Consider the following 10321-nt stretch of genomic DNA (forward strand, 5'->3'; position numbering starts at 1 on the left):
TTCACAACCACAGCAGGAGGCTCCTCAGTGATCTTTTGCCTGCTCGTGGCCCTATCAGCTCTCCGGCATTTATCCGTTGAATGACCGGTAAGTTTACAACGCGAGCAAAAAAGGGGCATAGATTCAAAACCAAACTCAATGTAGAACGATCTATCGCCGTCATCAATGTACATCGAATTGAGAATAGGCAAAGCCATGTCAAGTTCCACCAAAACCCGCGCAAAATGTCCCACATGACCAGTTGCGGAGGCGTTATCGATTCGCAACGGATGACCAAGAACACGACCTATACCAGCAATAATCACCGGAGTCCATAACTCCACAGGGAGATAGTATATCCGGACCCAGACCTGAGCCAGAGACGACACTTCCTTATACGGATCGAAATACCTAGTCCATTCACGGAAGCGTACGTGGCCGATTGACAGTTGGAGAAAAGAACTCCCCTTAGCTTTCTTTTTCGCTTCCATCGTCAAAAATTTAACAATGAAGAATCCCTTAGCCATGGGCACCAATTGACAGTCGGCGCACTGCCATATGGTTCGAAGTTCATGAGAGAGGTCGGCGAACGTGCGCGGCTTGTCCCCTTTACGTTGGATAAGCCTACCGATTAGTGCAAATTGAAACTCTTCCAACTTTTTTTGATATTCCGATTTGGGCACTGAGAGGGTGACAACCTCTCCTTCTCGCTGTAGTGAAAGGGCTCGAAGGCCATGCGCAGCAACATCCGGTTTCTTGGGTTGAACTTTAGCAGCGAACGAGACAGCCGGAGTAGATCCCGACACTTCTATCTGCACCGCTGAAGCAACTCCAGACGGCAGCGGCTGTATCGAACCAGGGATGCCCTGGTTAGGAGTAGATTGGTCACCGATTAGACTCGGTGAGAAGCCCGACGAGCGCTGCCCAACAGCCACTGCGCCGGAAGAATAACCCGGCTTTTCGAGGGGCGGGTGCTGAGACGGAACATTGGCAGGGGATTTAGATCGAAACCCGTCAAAGTTAGATGAGACCGGGGGAAGGTTGAGGCCCCATTTGTCTCGACAGACAGCCGGCGAACTCAAGTCCATCACCGGCAGGAACGAACGACAATTTAGGATTTAGGGCGACTAGGGTTAGTGGCGTGGGGAGAGAGCATATGAATCGTTACAATAATGTAACAATATCTGAATCTTTTCTAATAAAAAATTGAACATTACAAAGTAAATCTTAATAATACCCTAATAAGTAATATAAATCACATAATATTAAAAATACAAAAATTTCACATAGACATGACTATTAGTTTCGGATCCCTTTAAAAGTTATACACACGTACACGTCTCAAATTCAATTGAAAAGTGAATTTATTATTCGTTCTCGTCCCAAAATCAATGGTAATATTTGCTAATTACCCAATCTATTTAAATTTATTACATATATATAATCAAATATAAATTGTTATAATAATTGATTACCTATCTCAATAAAATCTGAACATTATAAAATAAACATTAATAATAAATAATAGGGTTAATAGTGTTTTATGTCCCGAACTCTTAGTATTTTCGTTAAAATGTCCATATAGATAAAAATATGAAAATAATTGCAATTCTTTTAATTATGGTGCACTTACACACTTACACGAATTTACAATTTTGTGTAAATTTGTATAATACTATTATTTACACTATTACATGAATTTTGGTTACATGCAAAATTCATGTAAATCATGTAAGTGTGTAAGGGAATAATAATATAAAATTACTATTATTTTTATATTTTTATTTGCATGACCACAATTTCCTTTTGTTATATGAGAAATCTAAATTGAATATTGTCTCAATAAACTATATAAACATAAATAGATAATTTTATTTCATATAAGAAAGGATGCGCCTAATATATTTATATACTGTTTTGTTAGAAGAAAAATACTAATATAATACTCACTCTGTTCCACTTATCTTGACACTTTTAATTTGAGCACGAAAATTAAGCATAAAGGTTTAAGAGTGTAAAGTGGGTGGGGACCACTTGTTTAATGTGGGTAAAGAAGCTAGAGACCACATACTATTTTTGGAAAGCGTCATTAATAATCTGTCGTTATCCATGTTAAATATCCTGGTTACAAATTATCCTACATAATCATTTACTGAAAACCAAACGAGCCCTAAAAGTACTAGTTATGGTAATTGTAGTTGGAGTTAAATACTATAATCAACTCTCTTTCTTATATGACATTGTCACATTAATAGTGGGCACGTTAACGTGTGCCCAGGGTGGATAGGTGAATGGTTCTATAATGGCAGAACTAATTCACTAAATATAATTGGGAGTCAAAAGACCAAACTGCCCACGAAGACGACAGCAAGTGGTACTGTTAAATTGTCATCAAGTTCAGTGCTTTTAGGGTGAGATTCAACTACCGCGGAAGCAATGGACACTACCAAAAACCCAACCACCAATTTGAAGGTTCCTTGGATGTAGCCCAACCATAAAAAGTAGATCATGTATCTGCATAGCCATTAGAATATGAATCAAGTTAGATGAATGAATCTTTGTCAAATATGATCCGAGTGTTATTCTCTTCTATAATCATACTAAATCAAAGCAGAGTGTATGTGTATTACCCAACAGAAGCGAAGAAACCAGCACACGCCATCGCGATACTACCAGCCACGGTTTTGTCTCTATTGTAGGGAAGTTTTCGGCGGCCAAAGCGCCTCCCGAAAATGTCGGCCACGCCTGGTAAGAGAGTTTAGGAAGAAATAAAGGAAGGTTGAAAATTTTAAGGGAGTTTCTCAGCATAAAAATTTCCAGCAATGTGCTGAAGCAGTTGCCTTGAAACAACATTACCATCACCAGCACACACATTGCATAACCCTGCAATCGCGATAGGAGATGTTCGCCAGTAAATTGCAGTGAAGAGAGTGAGCGCAGAAGCATAGTACAACGGCCCCTTCAATAATTCCCTGCAGATCAAAGAGACAGAAATGTAGTATAAGAAGCTACCCAACTTCATGGAAGATTAATCAATTATTCAGAATCTTGATAGATTCTACTTTGCCACTAGCCTTAGCCAAACTAAAGATTGTGTAACCAGAAATGCATAAAGACTACAACTTCATTGGTAACTATATCTACCAGATATGACAGTTTAATACCAACAAGCATCACATTTTTTGCTGTATCAACTGCTGCATTATCATGCTGTCAACTTTAAGAATGTAATGCACAACAAAACTTGCATTCTACTTTCACAACTACCGAGCAATTTTATGCGTTCACGAGCTGCATCTTCTTTGTGACACACCTTACACTGACTAGGCATGAAACTTGAGAGAAGTTTAATTCAAACAACCAGATTTACATGTTGAGCCTAGTCATATCTGCCATATATATGCACAACCATGTTTTGGGGTATCAACTGCACATCATGTTGTCAACTTTGAGGATCCAAGATGCGACAAAACTTGCAATTTAGTTTCACAAATACGGATTAAATAACTGCATTCACAAGCTACATTTTCTTCATTCATTTGCGACGCTAAATGGACTTGGCATGAAAAATAAGTTTAAACAACAAAGTATGGAGTTATTTGGTGACATTATCTTTCAAAATATGTATCACCATCTTTAGTTGTATCAATGATGCTGTCAGAATTGGAGAATCTAATATGCGCCAAAATTTGCATTAACGAGCCACAATCTCTTCATCTCTCAGTGACACGAGTTAAACAGACTCAACATGAAAGGTAATGATAATTCAAACAACAGAAATACATACATGTTGAGCTTAGTCACATGAAACTTGTTCACTAGCTATTCTGTTTCCACATTATATAACACATACATACATACCTATGGTCGTTATTCCTAGTCATCGACTTGACAGTTGCATCATTCTTCCATATTCCGAATCCCAAAAGAAGCATGTTGATGATATTCATACCAGGAATAAGAGATGCTACAACTGCTCCAAGGCGACCAGAACTACAACATATTATCAGAAATCAATCATTAGTACTACAAAAATGAAAAAAAAAAAAAAAAAAAAAACCCTCTTATCACTGTCACATACTATATTTTTACCTGAACATAGGCCAGCAAAGCATGAACACTAATCCAAAGCTAATGTGCACAAGCTTCCTATTCAATTTCTACATACGAAAATTGAGATGAAAAATAGATTTGCAATATTTGACAAAAAAAAATCACATACACAATAAAGCATAATATTGGTCAAGTTCATTGGATAAAGTAGTTCCTAAAATTGTTACCGCAACATTAATTCAAAATTGCAAGAAAAAACAAAGCAAAAGGAAATAACAATGATAACAAGACTATTACACAGTCATATATGAAAAACAGATTACCAAAATTAATCGTAAAAAATCGACGTTGAAGGGAAAGGTGCAGTTTTTCCATTGATATTCACAAAATTGTGTGTATTATATGAAAAATAAAATAATAAATTTTAACAAATACACTACTGGTGCGCAATTATTGTAAATAAATATAGAAACGGATTATACATGTATCATCATATAAATATACTTATATTACCTTTTTTGCAAATTTAAGCTATAACATCGAATTTGCCGTCTAAGAATGTTTAAGTGGCATGATTTATACATAAATTTTGTTTTCTTCCCTATTTCCTATAGAGAGAGAAACATGAACCTGTTCAAAGACGCCTCTGGTAGCTGTTTGTTCTAACAATTTGAGCAAGGAAACCGTAATCCCAACCGACAAGCCACCGGCGATGATGTCACTGATAACGACGTTGTTGGAGAACATTGTCGCGGCTGACGTCACTTCACGGCGAGCCCTCGTCGACTTGCTATTTCGGCAGCTGAAGAAATTCCAACCAATTCGCCTTAAAACCCCCGTTGAGAAATTGTTGGAGCCTAGCCTAGTACTTTTTTGGTTTGAGAAATAAATTGTGTTTATGGCTAATTATAGTCAGTGTGCTTGTTTTGGTTCTGTTTAAGTGGTTACGTATATATTTTCTAGAAGAAAAAAAAAAAAACAGTACGTGAAATATTTATGGCGTCGCAAAATTTGAGCCATAAATTTTCATTATAAGGTCAATTCCACAATCTTCATAGCTTCACGTGTATGTTTGTGTCATTGTTTGCAATAGAGGTGGATTCATTTGCAACTTTAATCCAATCTGCTCACTCATATATATAATTTTTTTAGAAAATTAGTATTTTTTTTGAAAAAATAAATAAAAAGAAAATTACTCTTTATCCATCTGCATTTCGTCTATTTACACATAAATTTTGTCTTCATTAATATGGCATTTCAAATGTGACGAATTATAGTAGTGTACTTTTTTTCTCTCCATAGTTGAGAGCCCTCGTTTTTCTCTCCGTCGTTGAGAGCTGTTGTTTTTTGTTTCTCCCCTTGTTGCCGTCTTCTGGCGCGGAGTATGGAGGCGCAGATGGCAGGATTACATCTACAAGGAGAAGATGATGAGATTCTTCTTGAAGACGAGATCGCAGGGGACTCGTCGGTCTCTGCGGATCTTTGTCTTGTTGGGCGATTCCTCACAGATCAACCGATTAATTTCAACCTGATGCGGAGCCGTCTTGCTAGTATTTGGCGTCCGGGGAAAGGTGTTTTTATGAAGGATATTGGTGAGGGACGCTTTATCTTTCAATTCTTTCATGAAATTGATCTTAAACGTGTCTTTGAAGGAGGCCCTTGGGCGTTCGGGAATTTCCCACTCATTCTTCACCATTTGCGACGGGGGGAATTTCCTCTTAAAGTTCCCTTGGATACTTTACCGTTTTGGATACAAATCCATGACCTCCCAGCGGGCTATCTTACAGAGGGGATTGGAAAACTTCTAGGTAAATTCATTGGTTCCTTTTTGGAATATGACAGCACGAATTCGACTGGGGTCTGGCGTCAATATATGAGGGTTAGAGTTGGTGTTCGAGTTGAAGAGCCCCTTAAGAGGTTCAAAAAACTGAAGAACAAAGATGGATCTACATTTGTGGTTAACTTCAAGTATGAACGGCTGAATATTTTCTGTTTCCTATGTGGTCGCCTTGGCCATTCGGAAAATTTATGTGAACTCATGTTTCATGCAGAGAGTAAGAACCAGGAGAGGCAGTGGGGAGCATGGCTAAAAGCAGTTGATCGTAGGGGACAGAACCTGGCCGGTGACAAGTGGATACGAACGGAGGGAGTGGAGGAAAACCCTAGTAAGGTGGCGGCGCATACTAGGGTTCCACCAAAGCCGACTCATACCGAAACGGAAGGAGCAAGAATTGCGGAGCCAATCCTCTTCGGTTATCTCTCCCCGAGATTCTCGAGAAATCATCCCACAAATTGTGCCTCGTAATATTCTCCAAGATATCAGTCATAATATTAACCACCCGGAATGCATGCAAATTATGGATCCTACGATGACGTGTCCGGATGATAGAAAACGACGTCGTGGATCAGATTCTGAAAATAATGTTACTACCTCAACATCTGGGCTTTTCCTCGTTGGGCTTCCTGGGGATGGCTCTGATGTCTCTTCTCTTCAATCGGCGGGTTCCGACTTCGGGGCCGGCCGGGCCCAATGAATTCCATAAGTTGGAATTGCAGGGGGTTGGGCCATCCCCTTGCGATTCCTACGCTATGTGAACTGGTTCGTGTTCACAAGCCCAATTTCATTTTCCTTTGTGAAACTCTCTCTCATCGTCAACGTATTGAGGTCATAAGAAGTCGTCTTAATTTCGAGGGGTGTTTTGTGGTTGATAGCATGGGGCGAAGTGGAGGTCTTTGTTTACTTTGGAAGCTGTCTTCCTCCTGTAAACTCATTAGTTTTTCGAACAATCATATTGATATGCAGATCCTAGATGCGAATGGTGACTGGCGGTTGACTGGATTTTATGGTTTCCCTGAACGGAGCAGACGGAGAGAATCTTGGGACCTGCTACGACGGCTTTCGAATGCTAGCTCCCTTCCCTGGGCCATCATAGGGGATTTTAATGATTTGCTGGATTCGGGAGATAAGCGCGGCATTGTTCCTCATCCGAACTGGCTTTTTAATGGCTTTCGTTCAGCAATCTTGGACAGCGGGATTTCGGATATCCCACTCAATGGATATCAATATACGTGGTCTAGGGGGCTTGGGACTTCTAATTTTGTGGAAGAAAGACTTGACCGCTGCATGGCGACTGATAGTTGGAAGACTCTCTTCCCGGCGGCTTCCCTCTCCCCTATTACGGCCCCCCATCTCTGATCATGTCCCTCTCCTTCTTCAGTGTGCTGGTGCTGCGTCTTTTGTCCACCGACGGAGGTTTCGTTTTGAAAATAAGTGGTGTGTTGAAGCTGATCTTCCGAATGTTATTCGTGATTGTTGGACTAACCTCCGGGATATTAATATCATTGATAGATTGACGGTTGTTTCCAACTCGATATCTATATGGGCTGCTAATCTTAGAGGCCATGACAGGGCTCTTAAACGACGACTGGAAAAGCAAATCGTCGGCCTCCAAGGCAAACTTGATGCTTGCTCCATCAATGCCCTTAAGAATGCTAAGAGGGAGTTAGCTTTGGCGTTTACTCGGGAGGAGATGCATTGGAAGCAGCGGGCGAAACAATTTTGGTTGACTGACGGGGACCAAAATACGAGGTTCTTCCATGCTATGGCTTCAGCACGAAAAAGAGTGAACACTATTTCTAGGTTACAACGAGATGATGGCAGCTGGGCCACTGCCCCCGAAGATCTCCAATCTACTGCGAGGAATTACTTTAATGGTCTCTTTGAAGCGCCCAGCCCCGGAGGTGATTTTTATCAGATTTTGGGAAGGCTTCGTCCTTGTATTGATGAGGGGTGTAATGCTGAGCTTATTAAGGAGTTCTCTATGAAGGAGTTCTCTGATGCTCTTTCACAAATGCACCCGGATAAATCCCCTGGCCCCGACGGTTTTAACCCGAAATTCTATCAACAATTTTGGGGAGTTATTGGTGCGGATATTTTCCAAAGTTGCTGTTCTTGGCTTCACAATGGCGAGTTCCCTCCTCGACTCAACCATACTCTTATCTCTCTTATCCCCAAAGTCGAGAACCCAACAAATATGAGGGAGCTTAGACCTATTGCTCTTTGCAATGTTGTTTACAAGATCATTGCTAAGGTACTTTGTAATAGGCTGAAAAGTGTGTTGCCCCACCTCGTCGATCGTGCGCAGTCGGCTTTTGTTGAAGGTCGCCTAATTCACGACAATATTCTTATTGCTTTTGAAGCGCTACACACTATGAAGAAGAAAACCCGTGGAAAGTATGGCCACATGGCTCTTAAGATTGATATAAGCAAGGCCTACGACCGCGTTAACTGGGATTATTTGGAGGCTATCCTTGATAGATTGGGCTTTTGCAGTCAGTGGTGCCGCTGGATCAACCTCTGTGTGAGATCGGTTTCTTACGATGTCCTCGTGAATGGCTTGGCAGTAGGCCCGATTAATCCGGGACGAGGATTAAGGCAGGGGGACCCTCTATCTCCTTATCTCTTCATCCTTTGTGCGGAAGGGCTCTCTGCGATGATCAACTATGAGACGGCGAGGGGCAGTATCCACGGTATTCAAATTAGTAGGGGCGGCCCAGCTATTTCCCATTTAATGTTTGCGGATGACTGTATTTTCTTCTGCCGGTCTTCTTTGGCTGAGGGTGATAATATGAAACGGATTCTTGGGATTTATGAGCAAGTTTCAGGTCAAGGGATCAACTACCAAAAATCTGGAATTCTTTTTAGTTCTAATGTCAACGAAGAGGATAAAGAAGCCATGTCTGCCTTGCTTGGTGTTTGGTCGCCACTCAACACCGGTAGATATTTGGGTCTGCCCTCTCTCATTGGGCGTAAAAAATGGGAGATTTTTCAGTATTTGAGAGACCGGATGTGGGGACGTATTCAGGGATGGAACGGCAAAAAACTCTCTAAAGCAGGGAAAGAGACTCTCATTAAAAGCGTTGCTCAAGCTATCCCTTCGTTTTGTATGTCTATCTTTTCTCTTCCGATTGGGCTCACGGATGAGATGGAAAAGCTTCTTAATAGTTTCTGGTGGGGAAACAAGGCGGGTGCTGGTAAGAGTATTAATTGGATGAAGTGGACTAAGCTTTGTGTAGACAAAAAGCTGGGCGGATTGGGCTTCCGTAGTTTGCAACTGTTTAATGCTGCGATGTTGGGTAAGATGGGCTGGAGACTCCTTGACGATCCGGACGCTCTGGTCAGTCGAGTGCTCAAAGCTAAATACTTTCCTCGAGGTGACTTTCTCTCGGCTAAGTTGGGCCATAATCCTAGCTTTACTTGGAGGAGTATTCATTCGGCGCAGGAGCTTGTGAGGAGAGGCGTGAGATGGCGGATTGGAGATGGGCATGGAGTCAAGGTTTTTAAAGACCCTTGGCTTCGTCGTGATAGTAACTTCTGGATTTCGTCGTCTGCTCCCCCGGGGCTCGAGAATATGAGAGTCTCTGAGCTTATTGATGTGAGTACATGAAGCTGGAATGTTGAACTTATGGAACAGATTTTGATCGAGGATGATATTAAGGTTATCATGAGCACTCCTCTCTTTCCGACTGTCGGACCCGATAGAGTCATTTGGCATTTCTCTCCCCATGGTCGATATACTGTTAAGTCGGCGTATAAAATGGCTAGTGCTCTGACCATTGATCATAGCTATGGTGAGGATGGTCCTTGGCAATACATTTGGAAGCTCACGGTTCCCCCTAAAGTCAAATCTTTCCTTTGGCGAGCTGTGAAGAACAACCTGCCATCCAAAGAGAACCTGCTCTCTAGAGGAGTTACGGTTGGAGGCGAGTGTGGTGTGTGCAAAACAGGGTACGAAAATATGTGGCATACCTTCGTTACGTGCCCTTTTGCTGAGGAGTGTTGGCGCGTGGGGGGTTTCTCAAATCTTGTGGATCATTTTCTGAATAATTGTGAGTCCTTCAAAGAGGCCATCTCGTTTGTTCTCGTGCGTCAAGATGGGGTGCTGGCAGCGAAAGCTAGCATGATCTTATGGCATATCTGGAAAGACAGGAACAAGGCCTTATGGGAAGGGGTGCTGCCTAATCCAGTGCGTACTGTTGCAATGGCTGGAAGTTGTAGGGAAGAGTGGTTGAATGCTAAATCAACTGTCGGCCATAGAACAGCAACTGGAGCTGCTGCTGCTGTCTCGAGAGATTGCTTGGGTTGGCATAATATACCAGAGGGCTCTATTCGATGTGGAGTGGATGCTGCGTTTTTCACCAGTATGAATGCCATGGGAATCGGCATTGTTATACGTGATCATGAGGGTAATTTCTTGGCTGGAAAATCTGTGAAAATTCGTGGTTTGCG

The 10321-nt window shown here is 41.6% G+C and overlaps 1 protein-coding gene across 2 annotated transcripts; it reads right to left on the reverse strand.

The window, feature by feature from the left end:
* Nucleotides 1-2177: 2177 nt before the first annotated feature.
* On the reverse strand, nt 2178-5031 carry LOC131016051 (probable phytol kinase 2, chloroplastic). Of its 2 annotated transcripts, none has more exons than XM_057944599.1 (6): nt 4663-5031; nt 4072-4139; nt 3841-3972; nt 2836-2951; nt 2610-2724; nt 2178-2493 (listed from the first exon to the last, which is right to left on the reverse strand). In XM_057944599.1, the coding sequence occupies exons 1-6, from the start codon at nt 4777-4779 to the stop codon at nt 2316-2318; spliced, it is 726 nt and encodes a 241-aa protein (XP_057800582.1). In that variant the 5' UTR covers nt 4780-5031; the 3' UTR covers nt 2178-2315. The 2 variants fall into 2 exon arrangements, with proteins under 2 accessions (XP_057800582.1, XP_057800584.1); XM_057944601.1 differs by having other exon boundaries at nt 2852-2951; nt 4663-4969.
* Nucleotides 5032-10321: the final 5290 nt, after the last annotated feature.

The sequence above is a fragment of the Salvia miltiorrhiza genome, chromosome 3 (assembly GCF_028751815.1).
Source record: "Salvia miltiorrhiza cultivar Shanhuang (shh) chromosome 3, IMPLAD_Smil_shh, whole genome shotgun sequence".
Taxonomy (NCBI): Eukaryota; Viridiplantae; Streptophyta; class Magnoliopsida; order Lamiales; family Lamiaceae; genus Salvia; species Salvia miltiorrhiza.